General features: G+C 44.8%; 1 protein-coding gene across 5 annotated transcripts in view; it reads left to right on the top strand.

Annotated features, from left to right (window-relative positions):
• CNTN3 (contactin 3) overlaps positions 1 to 18,361 on the top strand; it is a 246,970-nt gene that overhangs the window by 119,274 nt on the left and 109,335 nt on the right. For all 5 annotated transcript variants that reach the window (XM_037905324.2, XM_043551777.1, XM_043551776.1 and 2 more), the window contains one exon: positions 13,735 to 13,830. In XM_037905324.2, the coding sequence (XP_037761252.1) occupies positions 13,735 to 13,830 (96 nt within the window). The remainder of the gene's footprint in view (positions 1 to 13,734; positions 13,831 to 18,361) is intronic.

Raw genomic sequence — 18,361 nt, 5'->3', positions numbered from 1 at the left:
TATTACTCCAAGCACAGGTTTAATTTAGAACCATATAATTCATTGTATTCCATCAGAAGATGACCATTTCAAAAGTGGTGTATACAAATATACACTTGTTTCTGTTTAGTAAGATGAAAACCCCATTTTGGACCTGATCTCATTGTTTAAGAAAAAATCAGGGCTTAGATTTCTGCGAATGAAAAACTTTGTTTTTTTTGTTTTTTTTTGTCCTTTTAGCAAGTCCTTACCCTGCTCTTATCTGTTTGTCAGAGGGCATTGGAAGATCTAGGAGGTGGCAAGCAGCATGATACCTGGCTCAGATACAGTGCACTCAAGTCCAATACCTGTAGCTGATAGTGAATGGTGCATGTGTAAGGTTTTTTTTCCTTTATACCGCATTATGCATTTGGACCCAAGGTCTGTTAATTCAGTTATTCCTGAGAATTGTATCCCTAAATGGTGGGTAACAACAGGAGTCAAACCATGTCAAGTATTATAGGCAGAAAATGTAGTTAAGAGGGCCTGACACTTCACCATTATAAGACGCTGTGTTGAGATGCATATAACTTCGCCAAATTTTAACTGGGCTGAAAATTCCCATGCTGGGTGTCTGCTTCAGGCTGAATTTTTTTGGAAAATTTTCAGCAAAAAAATAGCACCACAGTTACAGAGAATGAGACTTTTTTCTGTCATATTGAAAACTCTTTCTGTCTTTTTGTTGAGAAATTCTAGTACCGCCATGCTTTGGAACATGGCCTTAACATTTGGCATGGAGGGGTGGGCTTTGTGTCAGGATTGTGCCATTTGTTGGTCTTGTGAAAAAATGCCCAAATTTGGACAAGTTGTAAGCTTTTGGGGGGAAAAAAAAATCTGTTTGCACACGCTCAATAGAGACTTTTGAGAGTTTGGTAGCTAAATTCGCCAGAGATTCTGTTTGCACAGAACACGCTCCAACCCACAAGTGCAAAGACTTAACAGGACTTTCTCTGAAATTGCTGCTACTGGCAGCCAGGAGCTGCTCTGGCGTGGAGCGGAGGAACTGAAACTAGGAAGACTGGCTCTGTGTGTGTTCTCAGCTTCTTCCATTGCTGGTGTCCAGGCAACATGGAGGAGAAAAAAGAAAAAGCATGACTGGAATGTAGAGGTGACAAGAACCAGAGTGGGGGGTGGGGGGTGTAGGGAGTAGATTAGGGTCTGAGAGACTGATACTAACTAGTTGAGAAGCCCGAGAGGAGACTGGTACTGCGACTGGGAGCTGGGATGAGGGGAAGTCTGGGACTCAGACATCCCAGAGCAGGAGACTGGGACTGGGGATGAGATGCCACAGGTGGGAATGGAGAGAAACAGGGACAGGCAGCAGGGGCCAAGGGCAGAAAGGGGCCAAATTAAGGTTGCACAAGTAGCCTTAATTCTGATATTTCCTAACTTCTGAATGATCAACTTTGTAGCTTTAACATTACTTTAACATAGTTTTTGTGTGTAAGAATGGTTAGCAAATCTCTCTTCCTCAGAGCTTGTCAAGAAAGGCTGCCATCAAAGAGTCCTGGAGTAGGGGGCCTGGGTAGCTGTACCCACCAATTCCACGGCACACTGAGAAGGATTAGTAGGCTCTGTGACAGATGAATTTCTGCCTGCTGCTCATCAATGACATTTCTTCCTTTGACAACTCTGATCTCCCCCTGTAACCACAGGCTTCTCAACTTTTCCTGAGCAGCACTGGTGGGAGCAGCAGTGCCAAAACAGATTCCTGGTTTGAAGGTGACGTAATAGTTGGACTCCCAAATAGCTGTAGGATAGCTGGTTTGGGATTGGAGCATGTGGCTTATTTTACTTTTTCCAATACCTCCCTGGATGGATTCACTTTCCACCCACATAGCCCCCCTTTCCCTCAAACGTTGATGAAGCAGGTGAGCAAGTGTGGAGCAATGCAGTACAAAATATGAAGAGGACACAGCTCCACTGGGTAGCTGACTTGCTCACAGGAAATGTCAAGTGAATGGTTAGCCTCTGACAACAGTCCTGTGCATTTTAATAGAGGTTCTGGCCCTGTGTATAATGCAATTAATTCTAAACTAAATATCGACAGGGCTTTTCCTCAAGTTCTATATCATCTTTAAGATTATTTTTGAATTCAAGAATTCTTCTTTTCTGCAAATTTATATTCCCAGCAAAGCCTCTATTAAGAGAGACCCCCTTACAAAGTAACTTATTTCTGAATATGCAATTCACAATTTAATATAAGAATAATATAATCCCCAACATTCTCCTTACCTAACCCCAGATTTACAAACAATATCTGCATCATAAGGGTATTACTATCGACCCTTGATATACAATTGTTCATCTGTCCAAAAATATATCCCCTTTCCCAGAAACAAATTACGGTTCCAGGAAGGTACATGAAGCTTAAAAATTTCCAGAACGTTGCAATTAAAAGACAGCAAAAATAAAGGTTATTTTTCCCTCTTATCTTTTCTGAGTGCTAAAAAGGTTGATTTTTTTGATACGTTATAATATGTTTAATGTTGGAGAGAGACCAAAACTAATGAACTGCATCTCATTTATATTTTAAAAAAAATCATATAATAGTCCACTTGGTTTAGGAGTTGTTATAATACTCACTATTAGAATGAACAGGGATGATGCCTTTATAGGAACTTATCCTCTTATTCCACAGGACAGGGCCAGGTTTTGATCTTGGTTGCACTCTGAACTGATTCTAGTGTAACTGAGATCAGTTAATCTCCTAATCAGGGGGAATGTTTCCCAAGATCAAAGATTTGGGCCTTAAGAAGTGCATTACAATAATGGAGAGACAAGGTGGGTGAGGTAATATCTCTTACTGGACCAACTTCTGTGGATGAGAGAGACAGCTTTAGAGAGAGCTCTCTGTCAGGTCTGTATAGATCTGTTGTCTGTCTCACCCACAGAAGTTGGTCCAGTAAAAGATATTACCTCACCCACCTTGTGTCTCTAATATCCTGGGACTGACGTGGCTACAGCTACACTGCATACATTACAATAACGCTCATTTTAACATTTATTTCATGTAGTAGTTTTTAATTATTACCTGATTGCAAATTGACATCAGACAGAAAGTGCAAAAGGAGAATCTAAAGATTTATAAAGGAATTCACAGATGCCATTTCTACAACTGGGTGATTAACTAGTGTTTGCTGTGTAAGTCTGAGGTTGAGAATTTCCTGGGATTGAGTGAAAATAGCTTTTCCATTAGAATGTGCGGCTCTTCTGTTTTATTCTTTACTTTCTTTAAGAACCTCTCCACTGTCTCAGCGCACCTCTTCTGCAATGAGCGATAAATACCTTGTGCAACATGAAATTGCAATAGAGCAGGCTGGAGAACTGTGATGAGCCACAGTTAGGTTCCCACAGGATAATGAAAATCTATCTGTCTTGATGTTTGTGTATTATATTCTTTCTTATGGTGGGCCATATTCTGTTTTGAGTTGCATCCTGCACAATCCCCCTTTGATGGCAATGAGTTGCACGGGGTGTAAGAGAGCACAGAATGTGATAATTTTAGAGCTAAGAGAAACGTATTTGTATATATATGCAGTTACAAGCAATAATATATACTTAATACTGAAGTGTGTAAAAGTAAAATAAAATGTATTACTTAAGTGATGTTGCACTGGCGTAATAGGGCAGAACAGGATCCTAAATGCAACTCATATATATTTCTTTTAGCACGAAAGTGGTCAAATTCTGTGTAAACTTAAATATATCCCTATATTTAAATTGCCTAATTATTTTAACACCTATGAGAATATTTTACAGCCTTTTCTGCTGTGAGGTATGGATGGATGCTAATGATAGTAAAACAGCACAGAAAAAAGTCCAGAAGGTGGGAGTGGAAGCAATGGGGTATGTTGCACGCCTACCGGTGGAAGCTCCTCAGTGGCCAGTTTACTCTGGATGTGCTTTCCCAGCATGCTGTCTCTCAGACCGCATGGAGATATTGCCAGAAAACGAGACATGGTGATATTAAAAGCATTGTTGCTCTTTTTTGACCCAAGAGACGAGGCAAACTTTGGGGTTCTGGGGATGTTCCAGTTGAGAGTAGAAATTGTTGATAGGTATTTCTTTGATGCAGTGTTGTTTCTTTACAAAGAATGTACAAAGTCCTGTCTCTAAATGCATAGGGAATCAAATAGCTTCTTTTGCTCACGGCACCAAGAACACTCTTTTCAGCCTGCACCCCGACCTGAAAACCTCTCTTCAGATATCTTGGAGGGTCAGACACTATGTTTTCAGCTGCTCCTTCTGTTGTCTGTCTCTTTGCTTGTCAGTCTGTCTAGGTCTTCTGTGAATTCTCAATTCTTCAAGTGTTTGCTCACGTCCATTCTATTGTAGGTGTGTGTGCTCGCCACATGCACCGATACCAGAAGTTTTTTCCTCAGCAGTATTCATAGGGGACCAGCTCTGGCACCCTCTGGAGTGGTGCCCGTATGGTGCGGTATAAGGGGTGCTCAAGATGCAGATCGCCGGTGGCTTGGTGCAGGCCCATGCAGGTGCACCCATCCCTGCAGCCCCGATAGCGAGACTGACCTAGCTGCTCTCCGAGTGCGTGGCACCACTCCAGGGACACAAGCCAAAAGTCCTGAGAGCCTCATTACTAGTCACTGGAGCGCCGGTAGGGGTCGCCGCTCCCCGCCTCGATGGCTTACTCATTCCCGCTCCACTTGATGGCCCGGCATTGCTCAAGAAGTGTGAAGCGTCAATCACTGGGCCACCGTCACAGATCCGCTGAACGCCGTCGGTCTCTGGGAATTCGGCTCTGGGACTCATCACCCTCGGACAGATCTCCGTCACAGCACTGAGATTGGCACCGTCCTAGTCTCCCAGATGTGATTCCTTCTCTTTGGACTCCGGTACTGAACAGGAGTCCATACCAGAGGTCCAGGGTCCGCTACAGGGCAGTCTACAGGTGGCACCACACATTGCATCATGGCCCCGGGGCCAGTGGGGGTTTCCGCAGCCCTCAGGTTGGCCTCAGGGGCCTCAGATAAACCATCAGCCACGGTTTCCCACCCGCCCCCTGATGCAGAGGGCTCTGGGGGAAAAACCCTCAGCTCCACCCAGCTCCCATGGAGGAACCAGCTGAGCAACCTTCAGAGGCAGCAGATCCTCTAGTGCCAGCTTCCACCACATCCTTTCCTGACGAGGCAATTACAGGGCCCCCCATCCAGTCCTGCAGGAAGATGCTAAGGCCCATCAGGAGCTTCTAAGAAGAGTCGCCTCAAACTTAGGACTTCATGCCGAGGAGCTGGAGGAACCCTCGGATTCCCTATTTGATGTCCTTAGCTCGGCGGCTCCAGCCAGGGTGGCGTTGTCCTTAGACAAGGGGGTGGGAAAGATCACAAAGTCCCTGGGGAAGACCCCCTCATCGCTATTTCAAGAAGGGCAGAACGCAAGTACTATGTGCCCACTAAAGGTCATGAGTATCTTTATACACGCACCCTGCCCCAAGCTCCCTGGTGGTCTCCGCCATTAATGAACGGAAAAGGCAAGGCCAGCCAGGCACCACCCTGAAAGACTCGAAGAGGCTCGATTTGTTTGGAAGAAAGATTTATTTGTCCTCGAGCCTCCAGCTGCAGGTGGCCAACCACCAGGCCCTGCTTGGCCGCTACGATTTTAATATGTGTCAGTCCATTGCCACATTGCTGCCTGAGGACCCTAAGGAGGAGTTCCACATGATCCTTGAAGAGGACAAAGCGGTAGCCAGAGCGCCCCTCCAGGCGGCCTCAGACATGGCAGACTCTGCGGCCAGAATCATGGCCTCAGCTATTTCGATGAGGAGGGCATCCTTGCTGCAGTCGTCGTGCCATTAATATATGTCCAGCAGTCAACACAGGACCTCCCATTCGATGGCCAAGTTCTGTTTGCCGAACAAACAGAAACAAAACTGCATGGACTCAAGGACTCCCAGGTGACGCTGAAGACCCTGGGACTCTACACCCCAGGCGCGGCCAGAAAGCGGTTCAAGCCACAACAGGCCCAGGGCTCTGGGAGCCAACCCAGGTCGGAAAGGGCAGGGGTTACAGACACCAGCAAGGTCACCAGCCAGCATTCTTTGCCCAGTTGAGCTCTACTCACAACCAACAGGGTGGCAAGCAGACATTTTAGAATCTTAGAAGTTTTTAAGGTCAGGCTTGACAAAGCCCTGGCTGGGATGATTTAATTGGGGATTGGTCCTGCTTTGAGCAGGGGTTTGGACTAGATGACCTTCTGAGGTCCCTTCCAACCCTGATATTCTATGGTTCTATGATTCTATGATTTTGAGGGTGTGCCCGAGGGCGACCTGCCAGCCTGTATCCCAGATCCTGCTTTCCTGTGCTTTTCCAACTCCCTGTCTCCTTTCCTCCCTGCATAGGCCTCTATAAGTTTGGACCATTGGGTCCTTAACACGATGGTGCAGGGTTATACCCTCTCACTTCCCTTCCCCATCCCTCTTCAGGGACCCTTCTCAAAGTAATTGCTCGCTCAGAGGTTCAGGGCCTTCTGCAAGTGGGGGCCATGGAGGAAGTCCCTCAGGAATACAGGGGCAAGGGATTCTACTCCCAGTACTTTCTAATCCCCAAAGCCAAGGGGGTGGAGTTTCTAAGACCCATTCTGGACCTGCGAGACCTCAACAAATATCTCAAGAAGTTGAAGTTCCGCATGGTCTCCCTGGCCTCCATCATTCCCTCCCTGGATCTAGGAGACTGGTATGATGCCCACGACGTGAAAGTTGCGTACTTTCATGTATCAATATTCCAGGGACCCAGATGATTCCTGTGCTTCATGGTGGGTCCCACTCACTACCAGTTCGGGGTGCTCCCGTTCATCCTGGCTACAGTAAGGTATCCAGGTTTACCCGTACCTCATTGACTAGCTCAACAAGGTCTGCTCCAGGTCTCAAGTCATCTTGGCATCTCAGTGCTGCAGTTCACATGCCATGCTCTGGGCCTGTTGATAAACAAGTTAAAATCAACGTTAGTCTCAGTACAAAGGATAGAATTCATCGGAGCAGTCCTCAACTCCACCAGTGCCAGAGCATTTCTGCCGCAGGACAGATTAAAGACAATGGCGTGTCTCATTGCCAGCGTCTCTACATATCCCCTCATCACAGCCTGGGTCTGTCTCAGAGTGCTGGGCCACATGGCAGCATGGACTTATGTTGTCCGCCATGTGAGGCTCAGGCTGCAATCCCTCCAATAATGGCTGTCAGCAGTCTACAACCCGTCCAGAGACCATCTGGACAAGGTCGTCATGATTCCACCTAAGGTACTTACATCCCTGAGGTGGTGGACCAATCCGAGGGTGGAGTTCTGTTCGAGAGTCCCCAACCCTCGGTATCTTTGATATTGGATGCCTCTGACCGACTCTTGGCTGGGGAGCGCATCTCGGCATGTTGTGGACCCAAGGGATGTGGTCCTCAGTGGAGCTGACATTGCACATAGAAGTCAGGGAGCTCAGGACAGTTCACTTAGCCTTCCTGCCACACATTTTCGATAAAAGTATACAGATACTCCTGGACAACACAGCTTCAATGTTTTACAGCAACAGGCAAAGGGGAGCTCGCTCGTCAGCCCTCTGTCAGGAAGTGCTCTGTTTGTGAGACTTTTGCATCCAGTATGGCATCCACTTGGAGGCATTGCACCTCCCCGGCATCCGGAATGCGCTGGCGGATCACCTCAGCAGGTCCTTCCTCTCTCCCCATGAGTGGTCCCTCCACCCAGAGGTCGTCCAGTTGCTCTTCCGAAGGTGGGGGGTTCCCTGAGTGGACCTGTTTGCCACTAGGCAGAACAGGAAGTGCCAGTACTTCTACTCTCTCCAGGGCCTATACAGGGACTCCCTCTCCGATGCCTTCCTTCTGTTGTGGGAGGGGGATCTGATGTACCCATTCCCGCCGATTCCACTGGTCAGCAGGGTCTTAGCAAAAGTCAAAAGAGACAAGGCAAGGGTCATCATGTTCACCCCGGCATAATCTCACCAGCACTGGTTCGGCACACTCATGAACCTAGCCATGGTGCCCCCATGGCCACTGCCCAGCTGTCCGGATTTCCTCTTGCAAGACCATGGGCAGCTCCTGCTCCTGAACCTACCCTCCCTCCACTGCACAGCTTGGTTGCTGAGAGGCTGAACCCGGAGGAAAGGGCCTGCTCCAGCCAGGTACAGCAGGACCTCTTGGAAAGCAGAAAGCCCTCCACCAGAGCCACTCTACCTGGCAAAGTGGAAGCTGTTCTCCTGCTGGGCAGAGGAGCATGGCATCTCCCTGGCACAGTCATCTGTGCAGTCCATACTCAATTACCTGCTCCACCTTAAGCAACAAGGCCTTGTGCTTTCTGCCATCAAGGTGCATTTGGCATATCAGCTTTCCACCAACAGGTCCAGGGCAAACAGTTGTTTTCACATGACATGTCCATCTAGTTCTTCAAGGGACTAGAGTGGCTCTTCCCACCGGTCCGGAACCCGATTCCGCAATGGGGCCTCAACCTCATCCTCTCGATGCTCACAGGGCCTCCCTGGTTTCCTGCTCCCTTTCACATCTGTCATGGAAAGCAGCTTTCCTTGTAGCCATTACCAAAATTAAAGCCCATCACCCAGCAAGCCAGAGTGATGCTGGATTCAGCCAAGCTGTGTTGCAATCGACATGTTCATGAACTCCTACCTGCCTCCGGTGGCACTGCTTGAGGTCATATACAATGGAATGGACATGAGCAAGCACTCGAAGAAAAGACAGTTACCTATTTCATAACTGGTGTTCTTCGAGATGTGTTGCTCATGTCGATTCTGTGATCCGCCCTCCTTCCCCACTGTTGGAGTTTCCCACAAAAAGGAACTGAGGATGCAGAGAGCTGCCGGCGCCCCTTATACCGCGCCATATGGACGCCACTCCAGAGGGCACCAGAGCCAGTCCCCTATGGATACCGCTGAGGGAAAAACTTCCGGCACAGGTGCGTGTGGTGAGCACACACACCTACAATGGAATGGACATGAGCAACACATCTCGAAGAACACCAGTTACGAAACTGGTAATTCTCTTTTTTTATGTGTTCTGCTCTCACGCACACCCCGAGTCAGAACAATACCCATTTCAACATTCTGTCCATGTGGTGCTAGTTTCTGGACAGACTGTATTAGGTCTTGTTTTAAGTGTGGCCCCGTAAGTGTTTCTTGGGTGAAGGGCGCATTCAGTTTGAATGAGATTTTAACTCAACCCATAACAAGGTTTCACCCAACTTAGAAAAGTATTATTAACCCTCACTTCATCTTGTCCCCTTTTTGTGTAAGGAGTAAAGGTGCAAGAATATTAGGGTGGCTAATAAGTTGTGCTGTCACATTGAGGGAGGCAGGGAAGGGGCAACCAGACAAACATAGGAGGGTCTGAGATTGAAGGGCTTTGGAGCTTCCTTTGAGCTCCCATTGGAGTAAATCAGAGTTATAGGTGCTCAGCACCGCTGAACATCAGGCCCTGTGTGAATACAACTGGAGTAACAAAAATTACTTGATTATCCTGAGAATTTGGGCCTCAGTGACGCATCCACATTCACACACACATTCTGTGGCAACCCAGTTCCTGAGCCCCTCTCATGTATCTCAACCACAAGATATTCCTGCTGAGGACAGTTGTGAAAAATATGTTGTGATGGGTTCCCCCCGGATGCCATCTGGAACTGGGGTAACACTGAGTCTCCCCTGACCCACCAGCCTGGGCTCCCTTTACACTGTACTGCTGTGACCAGCCTACCAAGCCCTCTCCCAAGCTCCAGTGACCAGCCTGCCAAGCCCTCTCACAGGCTCCAGCCTGCACTTCACCAGCACACAGAGAGGTAGGTGCATACCCAGCTGCAGTTACATACAGATGCTGTGATTAGCTCTTCATGGGGTGGCACAGTTAGGGCACCTGCCAGTTCCTAAGGCACTCACTCACTCCTCTCTGGAGTGTAAACCCAAAATTATACCATCTTGCACTGCACAGAGAAGTGTACAGCATAAACTCATGAAATTCGCCCCCTCCCTCAATGTGGAGAGGAAATATAGAATCATAGAATATCAGGGTTGGAAGGGACCTCAGGAGGTCATCTAGTCCAACCCCCTACTCAAAGCAGGATCGATCCCCAATTAAATCATTCCAGCCAGGACTTTGTCAAGCCTGACCTTAAAAACTTCTAAGGAAGGAGATTCCACCACCTTCCTAGGTAACGCATTCCAGTGTTTCACCACCCTCCTAGTGAAAAAGTTTTTCCTAATATCCAACCTAAATCTCCGCCACTGCAACTTGAGACCATTACTCCTTGTCCTGTCATCCGCTACCACTGAGAATAGTCTAGATCCATCCTCTTTGGAACCCCCTTTCAGGTAGTTGAAAGCAGCTATCACATCCCCCCTCATTCTTCTCTTCCGCAGACTAAACAATTCCAGTTCCCTCAGCCTCTCCTCATAAGTCATGTGTTCCAGTCCCCTAATCATTTTTGTTGCCCTCCGCTGGACTCTCTCCAATTTTTCCACATCCTTCTTGTAGTGTGGGGCCCAAAACTGGACACAGTACTCCAGATGAGGCCTCACCAATGTCGAATAGAGGGGAACGATCACGTCCCTCGATCTGCTAGCAGTGCCCCTACTTATACATCCCAAAATGCCATTGGCCTTCTTGGCAACAAGGGCACACTGTTGACTCATATCTAGCTTCTCGTCCACTGTAACCCCTAGGTCCTTTTCTGCAGAACTGCTACCTAGCCATTCGGTCCCTAGTCTGTAGCGGTGCATTGGATTCTTCCATCCTAAGTGCAGGACTCTGCACTTGTCCTTGTTGAACCTCATCAGATTTCTTTTGGCCCAATCCTCCAATTTGTCTAGGTCCCTCTGTATCCTGTCCCTACCCTCCTGCATATCTACCACTCCTCCCAGTTTAGTGTCGTCTGCAAACTTGCTGAGGGTGCAATCCACACCATCCTCCAGATCATTTATGAAGATATTGAACAAAACTGGCCCCAGGACCGACCCTTGGGGCACTCCACTTGATACTGGCTGCCAACTAGACATGGAGCCATTGATCACTACCTGTTGAGCCCGACAATCTAGCCAACTTTCAACCCACCTTATAGTGCATTCATCCAGCCCATTCTTCTTTAACTTGCTGGCAAGAATACTGTTGGAGACAGTGTCAAAAGCTTTGCTCAAGTCAAGGAACAACACGTCCACTGCTTTCCCTTCATCCACAGAAAGCTTTCTGCCCCGAGTTATGATTTCCACAAGCAAAAACAAGTTTATTAACTACAAAAGGTAGATTTTAAGTGATTATAAGAGATAGCAAACAGATCAAAGCAGATAACCTAGCAAATAAACAAAACATGCAAACTAAGCTTAATATACTACATAGGAGGGATATGAATACCCAATTATCACCCTAAATGATGAGGCAAGCAGGCTTCAGGCTCCTAAGGGGCAAGCTGCACTAACTTACAGCTTGGAATCCCCAGGTGTTTCATTCACAAAATCCCTTTAGCCTGGTTCCAGCACTTCCCCCCAGTTCAGTTTTTGTTCCTTAGGTGTTTTCAAGAGTCTCTCTGGATGGGGAGTCAGTGGAGAGCCCCAATAAATGTCACTCCCCTGCCTTATATAGCTTTTGTATATGGTGGGAACCCTTGGTTTCAAAGCTTTGTTCTCACGCCAATCAGTGGAAAAATACTGGTATCCCAAGATGGAGTCCAGCACCAGGTGACCTGATCACATGTGCCTGTAGCATCATAGCAGCCATGAGTCAGAGGCTGTTTGTAGCGTCCTCAGACCACCCCCCCAACTCCGGTGGGAGATAAACTTCTTCTAAGGCCTATTGTTTTCCCTAATGGCCCTTTAATCTGAATGGGCCCTTCCGAGCCAGCCATCTGGACTGAGTGCATTCTGCCTAGTGAGCATGCCCCAGGTGTAAACATATTTGTAATACGGATATATAGTCAATATTCCTAACTTCAGGTACAGAAATGATACATGCATACAAATAGGATAATCACATTCAGTAAACTACAACCTTTCCAATGATATCTCACATGACCTATCTTGCATGAAGTACATCAGAATTATGCCATAATCATATCATAATAATATCTGTATGAAGAATACAGGGTGCAGTGTCACATGTGTCCATTTGTGTTGTGCTCCCAATGTATCTGAGAGAGTCACTGTATGGCAAGTATGAGTGAAACCAATCAGCGTGTAAGGTGACTGACGGCCCCAGTGAGAATACAATGTCACTCTGTTATGAAGAGAGAGAGATGGTCAGGTTCATACATTAATAGGCTCTTAAGAGCTCATAGATGTTTTCTCTTTCAGTTTGATTTTTAGTGTTTTTAAATTGTTTAAAGAATAATATGAAGAATGAGAAGTACATTATTACTGTTGCATTAAGCAACAGGTTTTTTCTTTAAATGAGGCATTGAAATGCATAGTTACTGTAGTTGAGTGGTCTTGTTGAGTGAACATCTTCTGTTGCTTTTTAATGTTACATATAAATGACACTGGAAAACAGCTATTGTTGGTCAACAAACTATTTTTATTATGCTTGGCTGTAACGGTTTTAAAAAGTCATTTGGGTGCATCATCAAACATCTGTACATGATAACTTTTGTGCCTGTCCCCTTTCCAAACTTGTAAACATTTCCTCCCCTCCCCCTCGTAGCTGATTCTACTTACAGCTCTCTGAATTGACTTCTGTTTGGCGTATTAATTTGTAATGGTGTACTTCAGGTCTTCGTTACTGTAAATAACACTCAAATGAGTATCTTGAGAGCAGATCTCAGATTGTACTGAAGGAAAACTGCTATCCACTGTGAGCTCTGTTTTCAAAATCCTGTGCTGATGTCTCTGCAAGTTTGTGTTTGAAAGATTTGCTTTAAGATTATTTAGAGTTTACTGGGGAGGACTTCTTTTTAATTATTTTTGGATGGAGTACCAAATTGTCAGCTTGTATTTACCGCTGTTTCTGGCATCACGGATAAATATAACAGGGCCTGACTGTCCATTGGACCTTGTGTCATCATTTACACCATTGCAAAGTGGGTATAAAATGTTACTGATCTGGAATTCTGCATTTACTCACAGAGTTAGCAGTATTTTACACCCACTTTACATAGATATTTAAATGACTGTACAAGGTACAAGGCAGTGGAGAATCCAGCCCAATATAGAGAGGCCCAGTTCTGGTGTCCTTACTTAAACTACCATGAACTTCAAAGCTAATTTTGCCTGAGTAAAGTCAGTAGTATCAAAAAGACACCCTCCAATTTCTGAACCGCTATTGAGTGTGAATTTACTGGTGATCAGAGGACGTTCAAATCAGATCCTTAATGTTATTCCCAAATATCAAATGCTTCATTTCAGATGAAACTCTAGGTACCAAATAGCGGCACATTAGAGACCTGATTCTAACCCAAGTTACAGTAGTAACATCACTGGAGTTGACTGAGTTATGCTGATTTAAACCCAGCATCAGTGAAATCAGATTCAGGTTCAGTATCTATTTAGTCATATCTCTGCATAAATAATTCCTGATTTGATCCTTATTCTGTCATCCTTACTCATGTAGAGTAGTTGCTTGTACTGAGTAGTCCACTGAAATCAGTGCAACTAATTTGTGTAGTAAATTGCTGCTTGTCCTGCACAAGAGTGATAGACTTGGGCCCTCTATGAATGTATTCTTCTGTCATTGTATGTGTTCTGATACCGACTTCTCTTTTCTTTCAAAAACAGATCTTGAAAACTTTAAAACTAAAATGAGAACTACAGTGTCTGTTCGAGAAGGTCAAGGAGTTGTGCTGCTTTGCAGACCACCGCCTCATTCTGGAGGTAAGAAATGTTTGCAGCTCTGTTGTTTGCTGCCATAGTTAAATGATGCCAGGTTGGAGTCCGTACACTAAAGGTGTCAGCACTGTGGGATCTTAGAGTAACCAACCAGAATTCCCCTGCAGTAGAAGTTCCATATATAAATATGCCACTTGAAATGCCTATTCCACAAAAAATTTAGGACTAGTCCATGTAAGGACTCTACATGCTAGTAGATGATTCCCCCCAACCATGTTTTATCTTATTAGTGCCAGGTGAACAAGCATTTGATAACCTTGAAGGACCTGAATGAACATCTGAGAACATACACGCTAGTAGATACTGGGAGACATTTTAAATATACCTCTCAGCAATAATTTCCATTCTTTATAACTTGTCTTAGATGCCTGCAATTTTTAAAAATCCTTCTGTGAGCTAGATGTGCTTAGTCAATTATGATTATTATTTTGTGATTATTGTTTGATATGTATTTATGTTGTAGTGGACGTTAACCAAGTTAGGGCTCCTACCTGCTAGGCACTCCACAGACATACAGGAAATGCCAGTTCATGTCCCAGAGAGTTTATGAGCCAAATCATGAACATTGTTGGAACTACTAGGAAAGCAATAGATAATAAGACAAATATCATAATGCCACTATATGCATCCATAGTACACCCACGCCTTGAATACTGTGTGCAGTTCTGGTTGCCCCATCTCTAAAAAGATATATTAGAATTGGAGAAGGTGTGGAGAAGGGCGACAAAAATGATTCGTGGTATGGACCAGGAAAGGTTAAAAAGAACTGGGACTGTTCAGCTTAGAAAAGAGAAGACCAACGGGGAATATGATAGAGGTCTGTAAAATCATGACTGGTGGGGAGAAAGCTAATAGGGAAGTGTTGTTTACCCCTTCACATAACACAAGAACCAGGGGTCACCTGATGAAATGAATAGGCAGGAGGTTTAAAACAGACAAAAGGAAGGGCACGCAGTCAACTTGTGGAACTTGTTGCCATGGGATGTTGTGAAAGCCAAAAATATAATTGGGTTCAAAAAATAATTAGATAAGTTCATAGAGGACAGGTCCATCAATGACTATTAGCCAAGATGGTCAGGGATGCAACCCTATGCTCCAGGTGTCCCTAAGTCTGCAACTGCCAGAAGCTGTGATTGGATGACAGGGGATGGATCACTCGAAATTGCCCTGGTCTGTTCATTCTCTTTGAAGCATCTGGTATTGTCCTCTTTCAGGAGACAGGATACTGGGGTAAATGGACCACTGATCTGACCCAGCATGGCTGTTCTTACAGGAGTCCATTCCAAGAAGATATTTGTTGACTTAACCAGCTATGCCAGTAATGTCCTCTTTCCTGCTCTGCACATCTTGGTAGCTAGGTGTCAAGCCCCCTTGCTCTTCACCCTCTTCACTTCTGGGAAGGAGATTCTGCTCCCCCTTTTCTCCCACACTTCCACCTTGCCAAACATACATATCCTTGCTCCCCTCCAGCTACTGGACAGAAAGGTCACTTGGCTTCTGACTGCTGGAAAGGAAGGGACTGTTTAACTTCTCTTCTCTCTCCCTTTCTTTCTGCTAGCTTGAGGGTCTGTATGTGTCAACTCCTGTTCTCTGTCCTAGCTTGGGGTGTGTGGGGGGGTGGGGGGATAAACCCCATCATGACAGTGGGGGTACTTGTTAGGTGGGTTCCACGGCTTTGTCTTACCCACTCACACATGTGTCATGCACCTTTGTCTCTCTTCTCACCTTTGAGGCCTGCAGTTTCTCTCATGCTTGGCACTGACAGGCCCAGTTGATTCTCTGCCAAAACACTGAGTACGTAACATTTACTGCAGATGTAAGTATTATTTCTCACTGGAAGTAACACATGCTCGATGCAAAAACAACACATGAATCAGATTTACTTGGATGGGGCCAGTCATGAGGATCAGGTTTAGCCAGACATGAAATTTTGAAATAAAATGGCCTAGTGTCTCCCACTTCTGTTCAGTATTGTTTAAATGGTTGCCTGTCAGAAAATCAACACCTGCGACACTGACTGGCAGATGACACCCATCTCATCAGAAGTAAAATGTGCACTCTTGCTACAGGGAAGTCCACAGCCTCAAACGTTGTTGATATCCCTTTTTCTGCTCCTGAACTACCCTCTCATAACACAAGAGAAGACTTGGGTGCCTTTTGATTATGTTCTTTTGAAACTTAGAGCAACTATTAAGTTGGCAGCCTTTCCTGGTGATCCTACAAGAAGCACTGGGCCCATTAATTAGCAGAAAGCAGTAGTGTAAAACTCTAACTTTCAGATTTAATGCAAATTTATTTGTGGGCACACTATTTAGTGGAAGAGTCACTCACCTCTTATTAGAACAAGATTAGTTCCTTTCAGTGATCCCAAGGGCACTGCTAACAAAAGTCAAATAGTAATTGTTTACCTGGTTGCCTTTCCAGCCTTGCCTGTAGACCTTAAACATGTCACTCCATTGGGAGGTGGATGGGAGGGTGCATAGAGAAATTAATTAAAATTCCAGTCTGAGTCACTCTGTATTGGAATTTCAGAATATAGAATCTAGTATATTTCATTCTGTTTTGAACAAATTGAGAGAGAAAGGACCCCCATGTATGAACTGGATGTAGAGGAGAGAAAGAAAAATCACAGAAAACTGAAGCCGAGGGGTGGAAGGAAGGGAAAGGAGGATGGATTTACCGGGATTTTGAAGTATGCTCCAACCTCCAGCTAATTTCTTGGAGCTCAGTGGCTCTGATTCTACAGTAATTCTAATCATTGATTGATAACCCTTATGGTTAATTTCTGCCTTCTGGGCATCATTGCTGAAGCCTATGTAGTTACATAGCTGTAATTACCCAAAAGAGCAGGTTTGGTCTTAGTTTTGCTAGAATGTATCTATTTTCATGACGGATAAAATAATAAATCTGACTCTGTCTAGGGAGGAGAAACTGTAATGTGGTGATGCTCAACCAGAGCTAAAACAAATATTCTGATGGACCATGCAAACATAGACATGAAAACAAAGTTCCATTAGAGGCAAAAGGCTATGTGCATTTTATAATTCATGCTGTATTTTAAAATGTCTTAGACTAATTGGCTTTGGGCCTCCCTAAGATTCTGAAAGAAACTAGTTTTGTTTGCTTGTTTGTTTTAATTATTGATGTGCAATCACATTTTGGAAGTACTGCAATGTTAAATATTGGATGCTATTTCCCAGGCAAGGTGAATATAAACGAGACATGGGCAAATGGCTGGCATTGGTAATGCAGCAATTTAGATACTATTGCTCTGTGTGTTTGACAGGGCCAAGCAAATGCAGCCTTAAAGGGGCCATTTTACATCTGGCTGAGCTTGTTAAATTTTTCTGTCTTTGACATGACGTATACTCTAAACTCCTGTTCATTCCTCCCACCCATTTTCCCCTTTCTTGTTGCTGAGGAGATGGCGCATTCTCCCATCTCTCTGTAGAAATAGACTAATGAAAACGTATTCCTGCAGATAGACCAGTGCTTTTATTACTGATGTCAGTCATTCAACAAGGTCATGTGTATTGGCTTCCAATATTTTACAGCACTGTGGAACTTCAGGAATGTGAAAGTCTGAGGTGCCAAACAGAAGGTGATAAAAAACCAGATGATTTTGCTAAGAATTGCTGTCCAAAATGACACATAGAAAAAGTGAGAATTCCTGTCATCATCCACAGATGGGATGTGACTTGCATCCAAACTATAAATGTTATTCACCAAAATGGAGGGAAAGACAGCTGAGGTGCCAGTGAGATACCCCAATGGAATCAGGAGTGGCTCTTGACATCCATTTAGGATTCCTAGACTTGTGAAGAACTGAGCACTATCTAAAGTTGTTGGGGGTATGAGAACAAAGCGGAACAGCCATAGGAATAGGACCAGGGTCTCTTTTGAATGGGCTGAATCTAAGCCCCAGACCACAAACAAACCTGAACATTGGGATGGTCAAGATCTGGATCTGAGTTTTGCATCTCCAGCAAATCTATGTTACATGTCTCTGTGAAGCCAGGTTAATGTATTGCACTCCAGTAACCATTATTTTTTGTGTGATATAGTTGTGCCAAGATAAATGAATTTTAAAAATAAATATTGTTAAATTCACAGCCAAAGTTAATAAGGTTTTACCAATTGATCTAATACACACACATCCAAAAAAGCTATAGAGTAGAAGGAAGCACACAAGCATGAACAGTTTCATTTTCCACCTTTGAATTGGATCCTGACCTTGCAAACGCTTATGTACATTTTTAAATACATGAGTAGTTCTGTTGGCTCTAATGGCACTATCAAGAAAGGGTAAGCACACGTTCACAGTGTTAGGTTCTTGAATTGCCACTCAATCTGCAGTTGTTTGGAGTCAATTGATATAAAATGTATTGTATAAGCCAAACATGAGGTAGCAATAAAGTCAGGTGAACAATGAAACCATTACCTTTCACTATTTTATTCACACAACATCATGGTGTTCTGTTAGATTTGTGAACATCCATGAATTATTGATCCAGCT

This window comes from Chelonia mydas, chromosome 7, assembly GCF_015237465.2.
Source record: "Chelonia mydas isolate rCheMyd1 chromosome 7, rCheMyd1.pri.v2, whole genome shotgun sequence".
Lineage (NCBI taxonomy): Eukaryota > Metazoa > Chordata > Testudines > Cheloniidae > Chelonia > Chelonia mydas.
Note: the sequence above shows the minus strand (reverse complement) of the source record. Positions and strands in the feature narration are given on the sequence as shown.